The sequence below is a fragment of the Solanum lycopersicum genome, chromosome 8 (genome assembly GCF_036512215.1).
Source record: "Solanum lycopersicum chromosome 8, SLM_r2.1".
In the NCBI taxonomy this organism is placed as follows: Eukaryota; Viridiplantae; Streptophyta; class Magnoliopsida; order Solanales; family Solanaceae; genus Solanum; species Solanum lycopersicum.
The window spans coordinates 9,887,138-9,912,746 of NC_090807.1; the positions used below are offsets into that span (position 1 = coordinate 9,887,138).

At 35.3% G+C, this 25,609-nt stretch overlaps 1 protein-coding gene across 1 annotated transcript; it reads left to right on the plus strand.

Annotated features, from left to right (window-relative positions):
- The first annotated feature begins 22,382 nt into the window (after window positions 1–22,382).
- LOC104648675 (uncharacterized) lies at window positions 22,383–24,761 on the plus strand. The gene is made up of 4 exons (XM_010326473.1): window positions 22,383–22,711; window positions 23,035–23,428; window positions 23,513–23,988; window positions 24,077–24,761. Exons 1-4 carry the CDS (start codon window positions 22,383–22,385, stop codon window positions 24,759–24,761), a joined length of 1,884 nt encoding a protein of 627 aa, XP_010324775.1.
- The last annotated feature ends 848 nt before the right edge of the window (window positions 24,762–25,609 follow it).

Genomic DNA, 25,609 nt, shown 5'->3' on the forward strand with positions numbered 1-25,609 from the left:
GACTTCTACATCATCCATTAGCATTGGTTATCCATCAATGTATTTCATTCTTAATTCCTCCATTACTCTTTGTAACCTATGTAACTCCCATTGTAACTTATGTAACCTATGTAACTCCAATTGTAACCTATGTAACTCACATTGTAACCTATGAAACTCTTAAGGTCATTATCTTCACTATTTACTACCTCCATTATCTTCCTATTCATTGCTAGGAAGACTTCTTGTAGTATAAATAGTGGTAGTTTTCATTTGGTTTTAGACACACACAATTCATAAGAGAAAACAAAGAGTGAAAGAGTTAGTCTAAAAGAGAGTTCTTATTAGTTGAAGGGAGGTGTTCTTTTTTGTGGAGCTTTGGACTCAACTCTTGTCCAAAGTTGTTGAGTTATACTTTGTGAAGGCTGTTGTATCCTGGAGGGGACAAGTCAAAGAGGACTACTGCTGGACCGGTGAAAACATTTGCTGCAGTGGGCTTGAATCTCCTTAAAGAGAGCGAGATATCCGCGCCTCAGCCTGAAGAGATTACTTTCTTCATTTTATTTTCAGTTGTAATCTTGCAATTTTATTATCTTGTAAGTTTTTTCACTAACAATTTTACGGAGATTCAAAGATGGCTACAATTGAAAAAACCGCGGATGTCAAGATGGGAGATCTTAACAAGCCATTTCGGTTCAATGTTAACCATTTCAAGAGATGGAAGGGTAAAGTACTTTTCTACTTAAGTCTTCTTAATGTTTCTTATGTATTAACCGAGAAGAATCCAAATAAAGAAGACATCACCACTATGAATAATGATGAAACTATTTCTCATATAGAGAAAGTGGAAAAGTACGATGGTGATTCCTATAAGTGTCGGTATTATCTTCTTACTTGTCTATCTGATAATTTTTATGATTATTATGATAGAACTTACTCTAGTGCAAAGAAAATTTGGAAGGCATTGCAGAGTAAGTATGATACCGAAGAGGCTGGAGCGAAAAAATATGCAGCTAGTAGATTTTTTCGTTTTCAAATGGTGGACAACAAATCAGTGATAGATCAAGCTCAAAACTTCATCATGATTGTTGGAGAGCTTAGGTCCGAAGAGGTTAAAATTGGAGATAACCTTATTGTTTGTGGCATAGTGGATAAACTTCCACCTTCTTGGAAGGAGTTTCAAAAAACTATGCGCCACAAACAAAAGCAAACCTCTCTTGAAAGCTTGATAATGAAAATCTGCATGGAAGAAGAAGCAAGAGGCCAAGATGCACTTTTACAAACGGAAGAGAACAACATCACATCGAAGGTAAATTTAATTACTTCAAATAATGCTACTCCTGAAACTCACAAAAATACTTCTTTAAAGCCTAAGAATAAAAAATTCAAGAAAAATAATGGTAGACCTCCCAAGAAAAATAATGGTGAAAATCATCAACCACAAAATCATCTAGTTCAAGAAAAGGGACCATGCTTTGTTTGTGGCAAGAGTGGGCATATTGCTCGATTTTGCAGATTCCGGAAACGTGGTCCTAACCCTCAGGCAAATGTTACCGAAGAACCTTTTGTGGCGGTGATTACCGACATAAACATGGTTGAGAATGTTGATGGATGGTGGGCTGATTCTGGTGCAAACCATCATGTCTGTTATGACAAAGACTGGTTTAAAAAATATACTCATTTTGAGGAGCCCAAACCCATCATGCTTGGTGATGCTCACACTACTCAAGTGCTTGGAAAGGGAGCTGTTGAATTGTGTTTTACTTCTAGAAGGATATTAACATTGAAAGATGTACTTTATACTCCTTCTATGAGAAAAGATTTTATGTCTAGTTTTCTTCTTAATAAAGCAGGCTTTAAACAGATTATTGAATCTGATCAATATGTAATAGTGAAGAAAGGTATTTTTGTGGGGAAGGGGTATGCATGTGATGGGATGTTTAAGTTGAATGTTGAAATGAATAAAACTTCTAGTTTTGTTTATATGCTTTCTTCTTCTAATTTTTTTTGCATGCTCGTTTGTGTCATATTAATGATCGTTATGTTGGAATCATGAGTAGTTTAGGATTAATCCCAATGGTTAAAAAGAATTTTGAAAAATGTGAGGCTTGTAGTAAAACTAAGATCACTAAAAGGCCTCATTTTCAAGTTGAAAGAAAAACTGATTTGTTAGAATTAGTTCATACTGATATTTGTGAACTTGGTGGAATTCTAACTCGTAGAGGTAATAGATATTTTATCACTTTCATTGATGATTTTTCTAAGTTTACATATGTTTACTTGATGAAAAATAAAATTGATGCTTTTGAAAATTTCAAAACTTATCTCAATGAGTTTGAAAATCAGTTTGGAAGAAAAATAAAAAGAACTAGAAGTGATAGAAGCCGTGAATATGAATCAAATGAGTTTAATTATTTTGTTAGATCATTGGGAATAATTCATGAAACTACTCCTCCTTACTCTCCTTCGTCTAATGGAGTAGCAGAAAGGAAAAATAGAACTTTGGTTGAATTGACTAACATCATGCTTATTGAGTCACATGCACCTTTTAAATTTTTGGGGTGAAGCTATCTTAACTGCTTGTTATGTGTTGAATCGTGTGCCTCATAAAAATTTTAAATTGACACCTTTTGAATTGTGGAAAGGTTACAAGCCAAGTTTGGGATATCTAAGAGTTTGGGGTTGTCTAGCCTTTGTGAGGCTAATGGATCCCAAGATTACAAAGTTGGGTAAGAAAGTTACTACTTGTGCTTTTCTTGGTTATGCTTCAAATAGTACAGCCTATAGATCTTTTAATCTTGAAGATAATATTGTAATAGAATCTGGTGATGCTATTTTTCATGAAAATAAATTTTCTTTTGATACTAAAAATAGTGGGGGTCAAAGGATTGAACAAAATATTTTGTCACTACCTAGTTCTTCTACTTCAACTTTGAAAAATAAAGAAGTTGTTGATTTTGAGTTAAGAAGAAGTAAAAGAGCTAGAGTAGAAAAAGATTTTGGTCCTGATTTTTATGTGTTTAATGTTGAAAATGACTCTCTAACTTTGAAAGAAGCATTATCTTCACATGATTCTATTTTTTGGAAAGAGGTTGTAAATGATGAAACGGAATCTCTAATTTCTAATAAAACTTGGAAGTTAGTTGATTTACCACCGGGTTGTAAAACAATTGGTTCTAAATGGGTCTTACGTAAAAAGTTGAAACCGGATGGATCTATTGATAAATACAAAGCGAGGATAGTTGTAAAAGGTTTTAAACAACTAGAAGGCCTAGAATTTTTTGATACTTTTTCTCCGGTAACAAGAATTACATCCATTAGACTTTTAGTTGCTATGGCTGTAATTTTTGATTTGCAAATTCATCAAATGGATGTAAAAACTGCTTTTCTAAATGGAGACCTAAATGAAAAAATTTATATGGACCAACCCGAGTATTTTGTTGAATCAGACCAAGAAAGCAAAGTATGTAAACTTACTAAATCCCTATATGGCTTGAAACAGGCACCAAAGCAATGGCATGAAAAGTTTGATTCCTGCATGATTGAAAATGATTTTAAAACAAATGAGTGTGATAAGTGATATTTTATTTCCCTTAAGCAGTCATAGTTCAAGTCTGAGACCACTACGACTCTGGAGTAAAAGTTATTATTTCACTAAGTGGAGGTTCAATGCAGAGCATACCTTCATTATGCATAGTAGTCTTCCTTCAACTGATACACTCTCTTATCTAAATATTAAAATGAGTGGGGGATTGTTAGGTTATTATCATGTTAATATTAATATTTAACATATTAAATTGCTTTATTTTGGAGTTATAAGAATGAACATTGGAATGGATGACTTCTACATCATCCATTAGCATTGGTTATCCATCAATGTATTTCATTCTTAATTCCTCCATTACTCTTTGTAACCTATGTAACTCCCATTGTAACTTATGTAACCTATGTAACTCCCATTGTAACCTATGTAACTCCTATTGTAACCTATGAAACTCCTAAGACCATTATATTCACTATTTACTATCTTCATTATCTTCCTATTCATTGCTAGGAAGACTTCTTGTAGTATAAATAGTGGTAGTTTTCATTTGGTTTTAGACACACACAATTCATAAGAGAAAACAAAGAGTGAAAGAGTTAGTCTAAAAGAGAGTTCTTATTAGTTGAAGGGAGGTGTTCTTTTTTGTGGAGCTTTGAACTCAACTCTTGTCCAGAGTTGTTGAGTTATACTTTGTGAAGGCTGTTGTATCCTGGAGGGGACAAGTCAAAGAGGACTACTGCTGGACCGATGAAAACATTTGCTGCAGTGGGCTTGAATCTCCTTAAAGAGAGCGAGATATCCGCGCCTCAGCCTGAAGAGATTACTTTCTTCATTTTATTTTCAATTGTAATCTTGCAATTTTATTATCTTGTAAGTTTTTTCACTAACAATACTCAACATTTCAAAAAGTGATTGCTCTAAATCAAAGTAAAAATACGACATAACAATGGTAATGAATACTTTTTATTTGTTTTGTGCCAGATAGTTGTAGCACACCAAAATTATTAGACGTACTTTTTCTGATTTTCACATAATTTGTCTTTTTTTTTTGAAGGTAAGAGAAGGGGTATCAAGACTTTCTTTCTATCGATTAGAATTCGATTAAATTCGAATGCACGAATTGCAAAATTAGATGTGATATTCTGTATTTTTTTTAATTCCAAGACTCTAAGTTAAAAAATCAAATAAAAAATGAAAGAATATACCACAACTAAGATTGATCTACTCTCTTTCTTGTTTATTTTGTGACTCTTCATAAGTGCTCTAAAATTTTCTCTTGGATGGTATCTTAAAATCATTATATCTTAAGATTACTGAGAGTCACAACTCACATACTATCTAATTATAATCACTCTTTTTTCTCTCTCTCTTTTTTTTAACCATGTTAAAGTGGTTGAAACTGTTCTTGTATAGCCTTTTCTGTTGTGTAAATTCACCATATTGATTTAATTATTGCATTCCATTTTACAACACTCAATTTTGAAGTCATAGACAAAGTCGGATCTCCACTTCTGCCGTGTGAAATGATTGATAAGTTTTCATTGGCCAAATAATTTGAAGACTCATGGCTAATGTCCCTATCACTTGTCAAGATTACAAAATAAAAAATATATTCTATCATTTTTCTTGTTCATGTCGCATTCGTCTCAGCACAATATTTAGTGATTAATAAATATAATTTCATAGTCGTACCTTATTCAAATTTACTAGAAAATTGAAATCAAAATAACTCTTTTGTCTATGTAAGATTTTTAGAAATATTTCAATTTTTTTTGTTGATATCAATAAATTTAGGATATATGTAGTAACTATAAATTGTAATTTGAATGAAAATATACATTCTTCGTGTGTCAAAATATGTCTAGAATGACAACGTTAGTGTCAATCAAGCTATGCCTTTGGTTTAATTTTAGAAAGATAATAAACCTCACCTTTTTCTATGTCAAGCTATTTTTCTATGTTAATTTCTATTTCATGATATTTTTCTGTCTTTTTGAAAAACAGCAAATGATTTTTGGAAACTTATGTGTACGTTGTAAAATTGCGTGTTTGTGTTGCTCTCGTCTTTGCGCATACATTTTTTTGAGAAGAATTAAATATACCTACTTACATTAATAAATTTGTCTTTAATTATATACTATAATATAAAGCCAAATATACCTCTTATGTTTACCAAAGTTTATAACAAAAATACCCTTGTTCATAAGAAATTTCATTTTACAGTATTTTATTTTTAAAAAAATTATTATTTTCCATTTTCAAATTTTAACTGATACGCTAGAAGTACCAAGTTTAGACAATATGATAAAATTTCTAATATGAAGCTTTCTAGACAGGTTTAAACAAAAAAGTTAGTATATATTAAAACTTGTATATTATAAGATTTGTTTACTACAAAATTATAATATAAAAGTTTCAAATACTTTATAAATTATGCAAAATATTATGAAAAAATTTAAATTATGATTTTCAAAAGCTTTTTTAGAATAAATTGTCGTCGGTACATCTCTTATTTGTAATGAGTACTCCTTGTTTGTTTGGTGCGCGCAAATTGTCAGGTAGCGTTAATAATGGGCTTATTGCATATTCTCAAATAATTATGCCTCTATCTAGTCACCACATAATTATCTTTTGTTTCCTTCTAAATTATATTAAATAAATGCCAACAAGAGGCAATGCTCTTTGTTGTCTTCTTGTTTTCTTTATGACTCTAGAATACGTGCTAAATTTTTCGTGTTAGAATTCATAATTTATAGTTTATGAGTTTTCTATCATCACAAGTTACTGTCTCCGTTTCTACTTATATGTCATTATTTTAGGTTTTATGTATCTTAACAAATTAGATAAGTTAATCATTGCATGATTATTTAGTGATCATTTGAAGTCAAGTTTTCAATAAATGAACATAAATCAATTTGCTTTGATTAACTAATTTGACAAATGAACATAAACCAACTACTTAATTTTTCTATATAGGGCAAATATATAGTTTTAAGGATAAAAACTTTCAAAAGGTAAAATAAGAAAAATAATGTCATTTATGCATTAATTTTGTGAAATGCAAACATTAAGGACCATCTATAGTAAGGACAACATATAAGTAGAAACATAAGGAGTAATATATAGTAGTCTCTGTCTCAATTAATATGACTCACTTTTCTTTTTAGACAGTCCAAAAAAATGACATTTTTCTGTATTAAGTAGCAATTTAACCGTAAAATTCATTTTACCCTTACACTATGTTGGGATCATTATTATCCATTGTATTATATTGTATCGTTAATATACTTATAATGTTTGTTTTGATTGTTACTTAAAATGTATTGTATTGTATTGTTAAATTTCGTTGTTACATAATAATGAAAACCCCTATTTTATGGACAACCAATTTGGTGTGTTCCTATTGTTACTAATTTCTTTCTCCAATAATATATTTACATAATATTTCAAAAATATTGTTTTGCCCTTTATCTTCATTATTTAAATTTAGTCAACCCTCATACCCTAGAATAATTAAAGATATTATAGTAAATTTATAAATTACAATGCAGTACGATATGATCAAACCAAACAATTAACAAACAAATAATACGATATAGACAAATATTGTATATACCATAGAATAGAGTACAATAGAGTACAATACAATACAACACATTATGAAACAATGAGTAACAATAATCAAAACAAAGTGTTAATGAAATGATTTATATCAACACAAATTTCATAATTCATTTTGGACCATAAGTTTTAAAAGTCTTCATTTCTTTCTTAAACTCTGTGTTGAGTCAAACTACCTCACATAAAATGGGTAGAAGGAATATGTAATAACCAAAATAAAAAGTGAATACTGATGTACGTTCAATAATTAATATATATTTTAAAAGTAAGAACAAATTAAATCTGTATCTTTTTAACGTCATAGAAGATTATGTTTAGATATTCCATAAAATTATGAGTGTACCCTACTCGATAGTTTTTTCGAGTCATTTATGACCAGTTTGTGAAGCATGTTCGGAAAATCTATTGAAAAGCCATGATTTACGGAAGTTCTTTTATTTTTGGAAGATTTAAAATGTTTTGACGTATTTTTGAAATTAGTTAGAGCTTGAGTCTCGAACAAGGGTATTTATGAGTTTGTATCTAAGTTTTTCACTTGCCAATAGTTCAAGTGATAGCACCAGCAATCTGGAGGTGTGTCTCAAAGGATACCCATTTCTACTTGGAAGTGGGAGCGCCATGGACTTTGTTGAGAGTTTTCCTATAACTATGGGTGGTTATGATTCTATTTGGGTGATTTTTTGTAGGTTGACCATGTCATTATCCAAGTCTACATTCTGAAAGTGGACGACACTCAAGAACTGGTATTCAAGCGAATTCTTATCCTGGTTAAATATAAGCGGAACACTAACTTAAACATTTAAAAGACACTTGCACAAAAAGTGAAATAACTCCGAATAAAATAAATTATTCAATTCACCATTAAAGAATTATTTAAAGACACTTGCACAAAGAGTGAAATATCATCTTGGTAACATTTTACTGTTCTCAGGTAAATTATTAACTAGAGTTCATAAACTGACACATAAAAACATTGAATGAAAGCAAACCTAGGGATTCCCTGACGGAATAAATGCAATACATGAAAGGCTTACGAATGTATTACTAACTTGTAATGTAAAATTAAAGATTAATTTATGAATTCTATAATTTATCCTTTTGTCTCTGTAGGTTTTCCAGAAAACATATGTTATGATCACCACTTGCTTTAGCTCCACATTTCAATTTCACTTAAATAATTGTGGTGATGCTTTTACCTGAAACCCTGTGGATTTTCATTCAAAAGATTTTGAAGAGGCTATTTTGGATTGGTTTGCCAAATTATGGGAAATTGAGAAGGATGAATATTGGGGTTATGTTACTCATGGTGGCATAGAAGACAATCTTCATGGTATTTTGATAGGGTAAGTATATGATTTTTAACGGCAATAAATATGCACATTAACTAAGAGTATTAAAATATCGAAAAAAAAGTTGTAAGAAGACGATACGGAACGAGGGATCTGAAGAATGTAGTGAAAACAAAGAGGAAAAAGAGCAACAAGGTTTTTTTAGGAGGAACCACTTGAAAAACAACAACAAGAAGAAGGTACCAACGGTATTTAAGAAATTAACATTTTACAATTGATTTATATCACTTCTTTCAAATTATTTTGACGTGAAGATGGAGATGAATCCTAAATTTCAAATTAATTTTATTCATGGTATGTAACTATTTATTTATTATATGTATAATTTATTTAAACATCCTATAGTTGACTTATATACTATTAATTATTTTTATTTTTGTTGATTATGCGTGAATTTCCATGTGAGTTTGATCATACCTTAATTGAGGAAAACATTGATAACAGATCAAATCTTTCGACGGAAGAGAATAAAGAAGAAGAGATGGATTCAAAATTTTATTTTAGTGAATACATAGTACTATTCTCATTATCCCATCTGATCCAGTACTATTCTCATTATCCCATCTGACCCATGAAAAAAGAATGATATTTTTTTTAGTGTAGAAACTTCGTAACTAAATGACAGAGAAGAGTTGTAGCCTAATATCATGACCCGTCGTTTTGTTATATCACAGACATAAAAATCCCCTCTCTCTCTCTCTCTCTCTCTCTCTCTCTTTCTCTCTCTCTCTCTCTCTCTCTCTCTCTCTATATATATATATATATATATATATATATATATATATATATATATATATATAGTAAAACCTCTATAATTTAATATAGGAGACCATGCAATTTTATTATTTTAGAGATATTATTTGATCAATAAATTGATATTTATTAATTTAAAGAACGGTTTGAGATTTAATTAAGGTTAATTTGGACTATGTCAAAATCATTGTATTTTACTAATTTATGTATACATAAATACAACGAATACATCAAAATCATTATATCTTACTAATTTTAACCTTATGATTTTGGGATACTAAGAACTTTCAAGATGTATTATCATAACAGATTTTTTCATAGGATATTAGAAGTGTATGAAGTGGGACAAACTGATCCGACAAGATTAATATTTCGGATGTTATTGATTTTGTAATCCTTCTTGGACATCACATTAATGTTCAGGAAGAAATAATAGAAAATTATTTTCTACCCTGTAAAATTTGTTTTGGGGATGCAATCTCAGAGTATTTGAATGAACTCACTGGTCAAAACGTCGCTCATGAACTTGATGTCATGATTAATGATCTCACTTACCACAAAAATAATGGATATCACTAACATGTTGGATTATCTGGGTGAAAGTGATACATGTTTAGAGGTCCAGAGCTTATAAAATATTGTGGATACTATCAGAAAAAAGCAATGTTGATAATGAAGTTAAAGTTCATACTAGACATTTGGAACCAGTTACGTGTAAGTAAGCACTTATCGCATATAGAACTCTTCACAATTTTATGATGTAGTTCAAAAAGGCAAAACTGGAGCTCTTGAATGCAATAAGAAAAGTTAGAGATGAGTTTTAACTAGATTCATTTTTAAAAAAAACAGTATACAATAGAATCACATTTCACTAAATTGTCTTAGATATATTTGTACTTTTTAAAGGACAATTTATTCATGATATTTATGGAACCATATATTTATGTAGGGGTCTTTTGGAAATATATTATCTTATTAGTTTATCGAAATTGGTGATTTTTTTCATTTTCCCAAGTTGGGATCGGAGAAAAATATTATTTCAAAGAGATTATTAATTTATCAAATATTGATTTATAGAGGTTTTACTATATATATAAAGGAGGACCATATACAAATGTGACGTGACACCTCTCTATGGTCTCCATTTGTATTTAGCTTTTTTATTTTTTTTGGCTTTGTTTTAAAAACAAATTAATTATTATATTATAAAAATAAATTACTTAACTCTATTACACTTATTTTATTAATCGAGGAACATTTATGACAAAAACTCTTCACATTCTTTTTTTATTTATTTGTCTCTCTTATAATAAAAAGAGAAACATAATTTTTTTTATTTTTTAATTCAAATTAATTATTGTATTGTAAAAATATATTACTTAATTTATAGCAACTATATATTTTATTAATGTAGGAACATTTACAATAGAGAAGTCTCCACATTCTTTTTTCTTTTAGTTTATCTGACAACTAATCATGAAATGATAATTGTTATAAAATTTAAGAACAAAAGAACAATGTCAAGATGAAGAGAAGAAGAATATAAGACAATAGAAGAACAATATAAGCTAACTTTCTTTCTTTCAAGTGTCTCAACATTATTCTCAACACCACTTTTTATAGGATTACATTGAGGAATACAAAATGGTGTCATAAACATTACAAAACGTTGAGAATTACTACTCATTATGGAGGAAATAAAGCCATGACTTATGCTCATCCATTTGACCACATGATCAACAACATTACTACCATAAATGATGAAATTAACCTAGGAATTATGGACATCTATTTGACCACATTATCAACAACATTATCACTCATAAATAAGGGAATTAATAGAGGAGTTATGGTCATCCATTTAACCACCAAAATGATTTACAGTGCTTCCCCTTGGATTACCACTGATAGATAATATGCAACGTTAAAACCTTACTAAAAAAATCCGAGGGAAAAAAATCTTAGTGAAGGACAAAAGAGTACACATATCTTGTTATACACTTTATTTGCTGTCTCGTTAAAAACCTTGCCAGAAAAATCCAGTGGGATAAAACCTAGGCCAAGGGAAAAAGAGTACAACGCGTAGTTTACTCCCCATGTTGCAAACATCATTTAATTTCTTGGATATGACGCACTCCAAAATTGGATACCAACTTTTCAAATGTTGAGGATAATGATGCTTTAGTGAATAGATCCGCACGATTATCAATTGAGCGAATTGGTTGAACATTTATTTCACCTTTCTTCTCAAGTTCAATGCAACATTGTCGTCGTACAATGTAGTTGGAATATCCTTTTTTATAGGAAAATCAAACATTTCTTGAATATGTTGAGTTATTGATTTCAACCAAATACACTTCCGACTTAATTTATGGATGACTATTATTTCTACATGATTTGAAGAACTAGCAGCTAATGTTTGCTTCATTGAACACCAAGATATAGTTGTGACTCCATATGTAACCGAGCTTTAGGTAGATCAAAAAAATATCCAGCATCTGCATAACCAATCACTTCTGGCTTGGATTTATTAGAATAAAATGATCTCATATCAATGGTTCCTTCAAGATATCTGAGTATTTGTTTGACTCCATTCCAGTGTCTCATTGTAGGGGACGAGCTGAATTTTGCCACTAAACTTATTGTAAAACAAATATCTGGTCGAGTATTATTGACAAGATACATTAGTGCCCCAACAAGACTAAAATATGGAGTTTCATCACCAAGAAGCTTTTCATAATTTTCTTGAGGTCGAAATGAATCTTTATGTATATCAAGCGATCTCACCACCATCGGGGTACTCAATGCATGTGATTTTATCCATGTAAAATCTCTTTTAAAACCTTTTTTGTGTATAATAATTGATGGACAAATATTTCATTTTTTAAATGCTCAATCTGTAAGTCAACACAAAATTTTGTCTTACCAAGATCTTTCATTTCAATTTCTTTCGTTAAACACTCAACAACTTTTGAAAGCTCATTAAGAGTAACAATGATATTTACATCATCAACATACACATCTATCATAACAAAATTAGATCCAAACCTTTTTTATAAAAGCACAAGGACAAATAGGATCATTTTTATATCCTTCCTTTAGCAAAAATTTGCTAAGACGATTGTACCACATCCGCCTAATTGTTTTAATACATATAAGGACTTTTGAAGCCTTAGTGAACAACTCTTACGAATCGAATGCTTAAGGAACTTTCATGAAAATATTATGGTCCAACGAGCCATATAAATAGGCTGTGACAATATCCATTAGACGTATTTCAAGTTTTTCACGAACTCCCAGATTTATTAGATACATGAAGGTAATTGCATCCACTAAAGGAGAATATGTTTCCACATAATCAATGTCAGCCCTTTGCGAAAAACCTTATTTCACAAGTTGTGCTTTATATCTTATGACTTCACCTTTTCATTTCATTTTCACACGAAGACCCATTTGTACCCCACTGGCTTGACACCTTCAAGTGTTTAGACTATTGGTCCAAAAACTTCATGCTTTCAAGTAAAATCAATTTCTCTTTAATTGTCTCCTTCCATTTTGGACAATCATTTCTCTATCTGCATTCGTTGACAAATTTTGTTTCAAAATCCTCATCTTGTTGCATTATTTCAATGACAACATATAAGCAAAAATATTGTTCACCACACTATTATTTCAATTCCAACTTTTTTTCGTCGAGACATAACTTATTGAAATTCCTTCGTTCTCATTATTTTCAATTATTTGGATCTTCTCAGTGGTCTTGTCATTTGTTATGTCCCCGAGCTCTTCTTGAGAAATTTCCTCTATGATATGATATTCATGATCAGTTGTTCCTTTTCTTTTTCAAGGATTTTTATCCTTTGGACCAATTGTCCTACCACGTTTTAAACGTGGTTTAGAATCATTTGCTTTAACAATTTTTTCTATTGGGACATCAACTCGAACTGGAGCATTTACAACTGGAATATAATATTTAGTAACCCTTGGAAGGTTATTAAATGCATCTGGCACTTGATTTACAACATTTTGCAAGTAAATCATCTTTTTAACCTCTTTTTCCAATTTTTTATGTTCTCCCCTTAAAATTGGGTATAGTGATTCATCAAAATGAAAATCAACAAAACTTACCGTAAATATATCCTGTCATAGGTTCCAAATATTTGTTAATAGAAGAAGATTCATACCCAACATACACTTCCAACCTTCGTTGGGGGCCCATATTTGTGCGTAGTGCTGGGGCAATTGGAAGGTATACTTGTCCAATAGTGCATATGTCCTCGAATCTTTGAGGACATACCACAACGTCTTGAAGATAAGAAGTCTAAGATTTCTTCAAGGATAGAGAAGAAACCAACTAGCCAGAACTTATACTCGCATTATAAAGGGAGAAAAAAAGGTTTAGTAGAAATATGCACTAAGTATGGAGAAATGCATAAGAACCTTTAAAACATGAGAAAAGGACATTTACATATAAAGTATGCATATATGAGGTTTCGGAAACCATTTTCATCATTAACACATAATATAAACATATACTACAATAATATCTTAACTTCAACACAACATGACTTTAGCACTTCCTAGGGGTCCATTAGTGCAATGTAGAGTTAACATCCATACTACCAACCCTACCAAGCGTTCCCATAGAAATCACCTTGGTCACACACGTTACCTTTAGATTCATTCTAATAGACATGTTATCATAATCATTTCAAAATTATAAGGAACCACCTACAACAACCCTCTAAGCATACTAGCGCAATGTACAAGTGAAGTGCCATAACCTCACTTCTACTTAGTAAACTCATTAAGATATTATAGACTAGTTCTTACTTCTTCATTACTCCTTTACTTTATTAGTTTAGGTAAGAGAAACTATAACCTACATAGACCATGAGATATTTCCATAGAATCCGGTGTCATAAAGCCTCACACTAAAAAAGGGTGTTCCACCTGCCAAGGTGAAATCTAGAAACTAGCTACTATGTGGATCAACTACCTATATCCTATGGGGGCACGTAGTTAAGGGATAGGGAGATTGATTCTAAGGACCCAACCTATTAAATTAGAGGGAGAGTCCCCATCTCATGAGTAGCACTAGGATGACCCGACCTCCTACATTAACGGGAGGGTCTTTTCCTCCTTGACCGTATTCTCTCAGTGCTTAATATACTTCCCAACTTACTACCATTGTTATTTTAATTGTATATTACATGTGTGAAGAGTAAATAATCTTCATTCAATACAATTTAACATAGACCTCTTAGATTTATTAGGTGAGAAGGTACTTTCACCCTAGAATCACCATACATATGTGAGTAGTACTTCCATAATCTCAATTATGGTGTTTTCATGAGATATATACTTTCAATCAATACAAGAGACCAAATTCATTATTCATAATTCATACTACATAATATATAAGGTTCAAAACAATGCAAACCATCCCAATTACCTTTCTTGTATCCTTTCATAAACCATACCCCTTGCAAGCAAATTTAAAGTCTATGTTCAATATTGTTCATCTTATAAACAACCCTAGAATTTACCTTCTTTTAATGGTTAGAAATCAAGAATCATGATTACACTTACTCAAATAATAATAGTCATGGAAGACAAGATTATATAACTAGATAATCATTACTTACTATACATCATGCTCATAATTACTCAATTCATCCAACAACATTCATGAAAATTGGGTTATGAGGGTACATGGTTCTTGAGAGATTTTCACAATATATGTCATAAATTAATACCAATATAATAATAATATAAGTCATATAACATAAATAAAATAATTTAAGAGTGAACCCATGGATAGATTACAAAATCCTAGTTTTGGTCACAATATAGATTTCGAAATTAGAAGTTTTGAAGGGCTTCATGGAGAAACTAGTCCATTAACCAATGGTCCAATATCTCCATACCTTGATTGATGATATTACACAAAGTTGAAGTGAGAAAGGACGAATCTTGAGTGTACTAGCTTGAGTTCTTCTTTGTTCTTCAATGGTGGTCTAGTGTCAAAATTTGTGAGAGAGGGAAAGTAGGTTTTGATTTTTTTTGGAAGTTATGAAGAGTTATTTGTTTTAATTAGTTAAAGTATTTTAATACACTTAAAATTAATAAATTATAACTACCCCACACTTAATTATACAAGGGTGAAATTAACCAAACCACTCTTGGCTCAGCATAATATTTGCTCGAGTGAACAAACCCAATCGACGACCCCAGTCGACGGTCCATCGTTCCATGAACGGACCGTCCTGGCATGGTGTCATTTTGGTAAAAGAGGACTTTTTTGAGACATCTTTCCAAATGTCTAAGTGTCAACCAATGACACAAGACGAAGGAGCATCGTTCAAACGACGACTCATCGCTTGTGCTCATGAACTGCACACTGCCACAAAACTGTTTGGAGGGTCAATGGAAAGGTCCTCCTTAAGGGACTTTAGGATGGTACTTGGGGAGTCATTGTTGACACCCAATTTTGACCCGCGTCGGCATAAATTAATTCTCGAGTTTTGTAAGTTTTCCAAACGATTTAAATTAATTAGTTTTACAAATTTTTGCGAAAATATAATGATATAATGCATGAACTTTATGCTACTTCGGGTACTTTTTATCATAGCTTTAGATAATATATATGTTTACATAGTTATGTATATAATTAGTATATTTCATGATTATTCAAAAAACCATCTCAAAAATATTTAAATTTTAGTAAGTGTTCTTCTTAGTTCAAAATTATGATTATATTTTGAATCACTATTTATAATTATATTACTAAAATAAAGAAGCTCGTTGATTAATTAATACAAATTCATTTTTTATTTAAGGTTTGGCCAAATTCATTATATTGACTCAAATTGCTCATTTATTAAATATACCCTTCCTCAAACTCATTTAAAAGACCAGATTTAGGCCTTTTCTTCAAAAGCGAGCCCAACCCATTTAAATTTTACTTTTTCTGACCACCCCATCTCTTTTCCAATTAATTCCTAGCCCATAAATTAATTCCCAAGCCCATTCCCCTCAATCCAATTCCCCTCAACTCTATTCCCTAATTTCCCAGACGGCCCACTCCCCTGGAAGTGTTCCCAACCCATAAATTAACTCCCAGGCCCAACTCCCTTAAAGTTTAACCCGACCCAGCGCCCCTTTCCCTTTGACCCGTCCCCCGACCCAATTCCTCCTCCTTCTTCCCCAACCCACGCGACCCCCAACAAAATTTCCCAGAACCCACGCGAAACCCAGCAAATTCCCAGAAAATAGACGCGAATAATTCCCAGAACCCCCGCGTATCCTTCACGCACAAACCCCCCTCTTTCTCCTTTTCCCGCATCTCTCCACGCGTACACTCCTCTCTCCCTCGCAGCAGGGCAGGCTGGATTGTTCAGCTTTGCCAGACGCGTTTTCGTCCTTGTAGCACGAGATCGAGCCACGTCGCCTCACCTGTACGACGTATTGATCCCGTCCCTCCACATCGCCTCAAAACTGTTCAAATCGTCCGTATTTGGATAAGGGTTTTGAATTTGAATTCCAAATGGGCCAAAGTTCGGATTCCCTCGGCTTACCCTTCTCCCTTCAAAAACCTAATTTTTTTGCTCTATATAAACCCCTTTCTCCTTCAGAAAAGGGGTTGGAAAACTTTTCGGGAAAAACATTTTGTTCTCTTGTCTGTTGAAGAAGAACAGAAGGGAAAACTTTTGGGAAAAACATTTCGGTTTTTCTGCTGTTTGTTGTAGAAGAACAGAGGGGAAATAGGAGTATAAAGGAGAGTGAGTGAAAATTCGAAAGGGTGGCTGATATTCCTGTTTATTGGGATTTCTGGAGTCGAAAGATCCTTTTCTTCTTTGTTTTAGAGAGAAAATAGATAAAGCCTTAAGAACTATATACGGAAGATATTCAAAAATAGAGTTTCACTTCAGTTTTGATCAAGATATCGTATTCTCGTTCTGGTGATACTAAGTTCGCGGTGGAAGCATCCTTTCGAGCTCGTCGTCCCAGTCGCTGTCGCCGAAGAGGTAAATTCTTTCATGTTCAGATGTCTTCCTCATTTGTGTGCGTTTATTGACTGATATAGGGAGAGTTTCATTGTTGTTGCTTGTGGGAGTGCTGGTTTTGATTTCCGCTTAATCTTTAATGTAGTAAAGTTTGATTTTCTCTGTTGTTTTGGATTCATGGTTTGCCTGTTAAGATTTCAAATAGGTCCTTTATTTGTCTGCATTTGGGCAATTGTTTCAGGCTGATTTGATAAGGGAAATATGTTTGTTCTTATTTGTTCTTCCTCTGTATTGTATAGCAATTCTCTCGCTTATTCTCTCATATATGATAAGTGAGTTGATTTGTTTGCTCGAACTCTTGTATATAGTCACGTTTGGTCCTGCTTTAGTTAGGTTTACTATCTTCTTTATGTTGACGTTTTGGTGGTCTTTGCTGTTCTCGTAGCTATTCATTAAGGAACACCAACTAGGCTTATCCGATGCCTTGTTTGGCTCCTTTGAGTTTTTTTTTGTGTTTATCGCTTTCAAATTATAAGCGAGTTTGGATTGTCTTTGGTTCAGGTTAGAACCTCATGCCTATATGGTTCTGATCGAAACGTTGGAAATCGCACTTGAGATTAGTGAAGGAAGGTCTTTGTTAAAGTTCAGTCTCTTATTGCGTTGGTGGCAAACTTTTACATCTACTTAAAGTCGAAATAGCATAGCTGTCGATTTGGTAGCTATAAGCTCAACTGTTTTGTTTACTATTTCGGCATGATACAAATCCTTGAATGTCTGTTAAAGTCCGTTTCGGGACTCCATTTTCCAGTAAGCATTCGGAAGAGCCATAAAGGCTCAAAATTCCTTTCATTCGAGTCAAACCATCAAGACAGACATGCAAGATTCGAAATTCCATGAAGATTAAAGAAACTTGAAGAAGGTGGATTAGAAGTTTATTTTTTTATATATTTATTTTGGGCATAAGCCCTTTTCGTTTTCACTTTCTTGTATTTACTCTTGTACGCTTAGATTAGGACAGGTGAAGTGGGTCGAAAATCCAAATGAGAAAATGGGTTAAAAACCCAAAAGCAGGTGGGTCCAAATTTCGGTCAAGGCGGACAGAACCCGAAATTGGACCCAAATCAAATCTCTCTCTCTCTCTTTCCCTTTTTACTATTTGTTTACATTGCTTTGTTTGAATGTCGTTGGCTTGGGTTTAGGAAAATTTCAATCCCCGTCGAATGCCACTCTATTTTATCAAACCTAAAACTAAAATAAATTTTAAAACGATAAATGTTCAAATTCGCAAGTTCTTTTAGATTTAAATTTTAGGAAGTTTAAATAAAAATTTGCAAATCTTAAAAATATTAGTCAAATGGTTAGTTGCTGGAAAGCGGCATTAAGCGGAACGTCTTAGGTGCCTTCAAAACCTTCCTAAGACGTTAATAAGAATCCCCGAACCCTTTTAAAAAGTTTTCAAACAATTTTTCTGTTTAAGTTATTTGAAAACAAGTTTTCTTAATTTCTCTTGAAAATTAAGTGGCGACTCCCTAAAAAGTCGAAAATCTCTTAAAACAAAATAAACTCTTTCGATTTTTTTTGATAAAACAGGAATGACGACTCCGCCGGAGACCAGGAGGATTCTAATTCTAAGATTAACATATTTGACTATTTGCGATAAACTGTTTATTTGCTTAGTTGCTTTAAATTTCGAATGCTGTTGCATTTCATGGCATATCCCCGCCAAACGGCAAATAGGTTGCATTAGGAAACGAAAGTTATGTCGCTTACCACGGCTTTCTTCAGATATACCCAAGAGTTTGTTGGTGAGTATAAAACAAATAGTCGGAATGCGGTCATCCGACGTTGTTTGGTAGCTCCACCCCAATGTTTGTCCGACTCGGGTAACCGTCAATTTGAAAATAATTCTAGAAAGCCTAAGATAGAGCGAAACCAAAACCAAATTAAGCATTAGCCTAAGACGACTTAACACCCAAGACGTATTAAGTCCATTTTAGTAGAAAAACTGCCAAAATCGTGTCTAAGGTCTTCGACCTCACGACACCCCATATTGTTTGACATTCGAATAACGTATGTGTGAAAACCAACTTGGGGGTGGGGAAAAATATAACGTGTTTCTATTTTACAGACATGGATCGTTTCCCAAGTTTGATATGGTCGTCTCAGCGCCACCTCAACTTACGATGTGGTACAACGATTTTGATGGGGATCATAGAAGAACCCTTAACAAGTACGTAGGTGCCTTAACCGAACTGATCAACATGAATGGTTGGCCAGAACTAATTGAGGTACTTACGGGGTATTGGGACAGTCAGAAGACGGTTTTTTATTTTGGAACAGACGAAATTACCCTGACGCTGGAAGAAATAAGGGACTGTATAGACACCGTAGGCACCGGGATAGAGAGAAGAGCTAGAAAACAAGAGGATATCTTCATCCCCAACAAAAATTCCGTTGAGAATATTGCGGATTGGTTTGGACTAAGAAAAGACTTCGCTTACTGGTGTCAGGATTCCCACGTGGCGTTTAGAGATCTCTCTATTCGATTTGGACACGCGAGTTTCTACGCCACGTACAATAGAGAGTTCAAGATCTTCTACAGAGAGTGGAATGAGATCCGTCCCCTAGCGTTTGTCGTGGTATTATATGAACAATGGTCTTCCCGCACGGTCCGAGTTTGAGCATCAACACCCAAGTCATAACACTCGTCCACACTTTGTTCAAAGGATATGAAAATCAAGGAACAACAAAATACTACCCTGTAGCTGCAGTCATACTATCTAACATGTATTGGGCCTTGGGAAAGTGCAAAGAAGGACACTGGTACTTCCAAGGATGTAACCTACTCCTCCAGTGGTGGATCCTCAGCCATTTGGCGAAGGGTGCTGGGACTCGGGAATTACACACCCTCGACAACAAAAACACTCTCAAGGACTTAAATGACTTACTATATTGGGCAAATATGGACAATCGGAGAACAAGAGGGAGATGGGCCCAAATTTTCTCCGAATTTAGAGAAGAAGACCTCCAATGGATGCTTGACCGTTTTATATCTAAAGAAGTTGTCGTGGAGAGTCGCAGATATGTCGTGCTCCCTCTACCAGGTATTCGAGGAATTCTCCCTTGCGCACCATTTCAATTCTTGCGATAGTTCAAAAGAAAACAAACCGTGCCCAGAGAAGCGTACTATGGCGCTTATGTGTATGACATTGGAGATGACAGAGTGCATGACGCTACGGAAATGTTCAGAGAATGGAAAAACGCCAAGCGCACGGATAAAGTCACTATCGCCCCTGACCGATTCAATGCTGGATATGAAAAGGGTTATAAAGAATGGCTGAAGAAGGACATACAAAATATCTCGTTTCAGACTCCGCGTAGCTTTCGCAGTGTGACGGATAGAGAAGCCAAAGCAGTGGCCGAGCTACAACAGATAAAGGAAGAGGCCAAAGAGATGTATGCTAAGTTCGTAGAGAATCAAGACACGCTTGAGAGGGCAACTCGAGAGGTCGAAAGACTAAGGCATGGGTATGATGATTTTTACAACTCGATCCAACCGAAAATCGAGAGGATGCGATACTAAAGTTTGGAAGATAAAGGACGCCTGAGTGAAGGTTTTCTACTGATGCTGAGGTATATGTTTCAGAAACACAAAATTCAGAAAGACGGCGACGAAGCAGGATCATCTGGAGCAGCATAGTGGACATCACCCCTGCGTGGGTTTTTACATGTATTTAGACTTCTTTAGCCCCTGCGTGGACCTGATTTTGTTTCACTTTCGAATGGCCCTTGCGTAAGTTTATCTTTATTTTTGTTTCCCTTTTGCGAACATTATTATTCATTAGTAAATGTTATTTTGGGGGGAATTGTTTATTTGGTTCAAATTCACACGTACATCATTCGAATGCGCTAGGCCTACCCTTGGCACAAAAGGGTCCCCCTATATGTTTAGGACGCGATATATATGTGTTTTTAACTACTTATGTGTTATGTTGCTATGAATGAGGATATCGTAAACCTATTCCCAGCGAGAAATTTCCATAGAATACATGGAAGCCACTATTACAAATGTACGACCAAAATTCCCAAGTCTCAAGTTTCTCACTCAAAAGGATATCTCCTATACCAAAAATCCTAAATACTGCTCTATCATCTTAGGAAAGGCAAATCACCACTATGGACAAGGGCAAGAACATCCATACGAAGCTCACTGAAGAGGAGTTGCAAAGAAAGATCGAACGAGTCACTCGAGAAATTCAAAAGGTTAAGGAGGTAGGATTCAGAGTTGACATGACCACAACAATTTACAAAGCTGCAGTCGTGACATTGGATGAGGATCTGGCATCGCAGATAAAGAGAAATAAAGAGCTTGAGATGGAAACCGAAAGCTTGAGAAAAAGGTTAAACATGCTTCGTTTGAAGGTGCACGAAGAAAAGGCGAGAGAGGCAGAGATAGATGCTAAGACTGCCATTATGTTAGCCAAAAGAGTGTCACTTGATAAGGAATTAACAACCCATAGCAACCTGAAGAGCGGAAAATACCTCGCCTGTGAACAGGGAGCAGACAACAAGGGCCCCTAGAACAAATTGACTGAGGAGGACGACGAGGAGGAAATCGTCTACAGGCCTCCATTTCCGATCGTCTGAAAGGAAGAAAATGACGCAATCATAGGAGGAGAAATGACTAAAGTGCTATCGTCATCTTTTAGGAATTTCAATGTGGTCTTTCAATTTCCTTGTAATCGCAATGAAAGAATGAATGAAAATATTTCATCCTAAACTCAAACTACATTGGGCCTGAATTCTCCTTGTGAGATACGTAGGTAACCTTTGCTGGCCCGGCCTCGTCTTTGAAATTTTTTTTCATTCTCCTTCATGTTACGAAGTATATGAAGATCATATCAACGGGTATCAAAAAGCAGCTACAAGAAGACTGTAGCCCAACGTGATTCAACCTTCCCGTGATCGCGAAAAAAAAAACAACAACAAGCAAATTCCTGTTTGTTAAAAAATGTATTCCCGTCCTCATTCATGGGTTAAAGATTTCCTCAAACAAAGCAACTTGTGTGTTTATCTTCTCTCTATGTGATATTATGCATTTTGTACTTCGAATATGCTCTAACAAATATGCCTTTGAGTTGTTTTGCTTCACAGGTACTTCTAACTGGTTTGTGTCGATCAAAGCTGGCAGATCATCCTTGCTTCACCAGATCGAAAGGTCCTAAAGATTCCTTCCCCAGACCAAACTCATACAAAGGAAATACAGTCATGGGAGACAATAACGACGAAGTTAGTCTCACAAATGTTGTGGTGGCTCATCCCACCGTGGCGGAACAAAATGAACTAATCGCGCAACGGATGCAACAGATAGCCGAGATGAGAGTCGAAATGCAGCAGAGGCAGGATACCCCTCCACCCGGATTTGGACCTAATTTTGTTGATGCAAGACCTCCGATGTACTTCCCTTCGTCAAAGTTGGATCCAACTTAGAACCAGCCGTCAACACCTGTGCATAATCCGTCTGGGATAGATTTAACAACCTAAAACTTCCAGTATGCTTCTGTACCTTATCAAACTCCCTTACCGCTTCCAAATAACCCTTTCCAAATGCCACCACACCCCCAGAATACTCAAACAGACCCACCGCCCCAGAATCAAAATCAAAATCCAACCGCCTTCAACCCCAAAACACCGCATCCCCATTTAAACCAAAACACCAATCCTCAAACCTACCCACAAAACTACTAAACCGCCCAAAATGTCCCGAGTCCTTCTATAGCTCCACCCCTCCCAAAAGAACCACCTTCCAAGTTCCCATTCCTTCCGAGCATGAGGTGCACGGTTCCGAGTTGGACCACTACGAGGAACAGGAGAGAGAATGGAAGGCAAGAGAAGAGGCAAAGATCGACACAAAGGAGGAGATCAAAAGGTCTATGAAAGAGTTGCAATGCGTTCTAGACGTCGCCGAATTGAGTTATGCAGAATTGTGTATCCACCCAGACTTGAACCTTCCTGAAGGGTTCAAAATCCCAAAGTTTGATACCTTCGGAGGGGTAGGCAACCCCAAGGCACATTTGAGAGCTTACTGCGACCAGCTCGTGGGAGTTGGCAAAGATGAGACTTTATTGATGAGGCTTTTCAGCCGAAGTTTGTGCGGTGAGGCCCTAGAATGGGTTACGTCACACAAAACTAGGCAGTGGCTCATTTGGAGCGTGCTTGCTAAAGACTTCATTGACCGATATGCGTACAATGTTTAGATAGTCCCTAATCAGTATTCTTTAGAGAAAATAAAGCAAAAATCGACGGAAAGCTATCGGAAATTTGCCTACAGATGGAGAAAAGAAGCAGCAAGGGTGAGGCCTTCAATGATTGAAAAAGAGATTATAGAAGTGTTTGTGCGGGTGCAAGAGCCCGAATACTATGACAGAATCATTTTGTTAATCGGAGCCAAATTCGCCGAGATAGTCAAAGTTGGCGAGACTATCGAAGACATTCTGAAGTCGGGGAAGATAGCCCGAGTATCCGCGTCGCCTGGATCTTTCGGATTGATGAGGAAGAAGAGAGAGGAAGTTGCCGCTGTTTTTTATGGGGGAAGAAAAACTCCCCGAAACTCATCGTGTCCTCAAGATTGCTCCAATCCTCCACCAAAATCTCATCAAACCTATCGCCCACAATCCAATCATTCCAACAACTACAATACTGCCCCCATCTATCCAGATGCTCAAATTTTGTCGTACCAAAATCCACCCCTAAATCTCCAAAATTTTCCCTCCATGTATCCAAATTACCCCCAATCTTATCAAATTCCACCCCCTTATCAGAATAATGCTCCCAATTGTGCCAATGTACAACTACCGAGCACCCTCCCACACATATCAAGTCCAAGCTCCAGCATATCAAAATCCCCTCCCGAATTACCAAGCTCCTGTTCCAAATTACCAGACAAACCCCTACCCTAGAACCCAAGCTCCTCGCCCAAATGCCCGCAATTATCAACAGGTTCCTCCCCCTCAGCAAAGCGGGTATGATCCTTCTTGTCCCAGGTTCGAAAAAAGGCCTTTGAGGAACTTTACTGCACTGGCTGAAAGTCGGACCAAGCTATTCGAAAGACTATCCGCGGCCGGATACATCCACTCTGTGGGGCCCAAGCCCATGGATGTCAACTCTAAGTTCTACAAACCGGAGCAAAGATGTGCTTATCATTGCAACAGTGTTGGACTCGACACCGAAGAATGTATCAATTTTAAGCACAAGATCCAGGATCTGATCGACCAGGAGGTAGTCTCCCTCCAACCGGCTACGCCAAACGTCAACACAAATCCGTTGCCGAATCATGGGGCTGGCAAAATTAATATGATAAAGACGGATGAAGACGAGTGTGAAATCAAGAGGATTACTCCTGTTGCGCAGGAAGACTTGGAAAAGGCTGCCGCTTCTTTAAGCGTCAAAGAAAAAAGAGAGTTCGTTATTCTGACACCTACAAAGGATGTTGCCTTGGTGCCCTAAAAAACTCTTGCCAAACCCAAGTTTGTCATAGAAACTACTGTGGCCCAAGGTATGACTAGGTCCGGAAGATGCTACACTCCTGATGAGCTTGCTCTCGGAGGACAGAAGAAAGACCATGCCAAGAGGACAATAAGAGAAGCAGAAGCAGAGGAGTTCTGGAGGAGGATGCAACCGAAAGATTACTCCATTGTCAAACACTTGGAGAAGACTCCGGCTCAAATCTCTATGTGGGCCCTACTGATGAGCTCCCGGTCCCACAGGAAGGCTTTGATGAAAGCTCTTGATGATACGTACGTTCCCTCTGGTACAAGCAGCGATAACGTGGCTTCTATGATTCATCAAGTCATTCGAGGGCATCACATCAGCTTCTGTGACGATGAGTTGCCAGCCGAAGGGAGATCCCACAACAAAGCTCTGCACGTCACTGTGATATGCCGTGGAAAGGTCGTCAATCATGTTTTGGTAGATGATGGATCGGGTTTGAATATATTCCCTTTGTCGACATTGAAACAGCTGAGGTTTGACCTCAGAAAATTAAAACAAAACCAGGTTAATGTAAGAGTGTTTGATGGTGTGCAAGGAGATACATTAGGGGCGGTGAACTTGACCCTCCAAATGGGCCCCGCGGAGTTCAACGCGAAGCTCCAAGTGCTGGATATCGACACCAGCTATAACCTTTTTTTGGGAAGGCCGTTCATTCACATGGCTGGAGCCGTCCCCTCCACTCTCCATCAAATGATGAAGCTGGTATGGAAGAATGAGGAGCTAGTTGTTCACGGTGAGAGAAGTCACTCAAGTAAGCAGGTGTCGGTCTTTGACGAGACGTCATAAGGTGCGGACTTTTACAC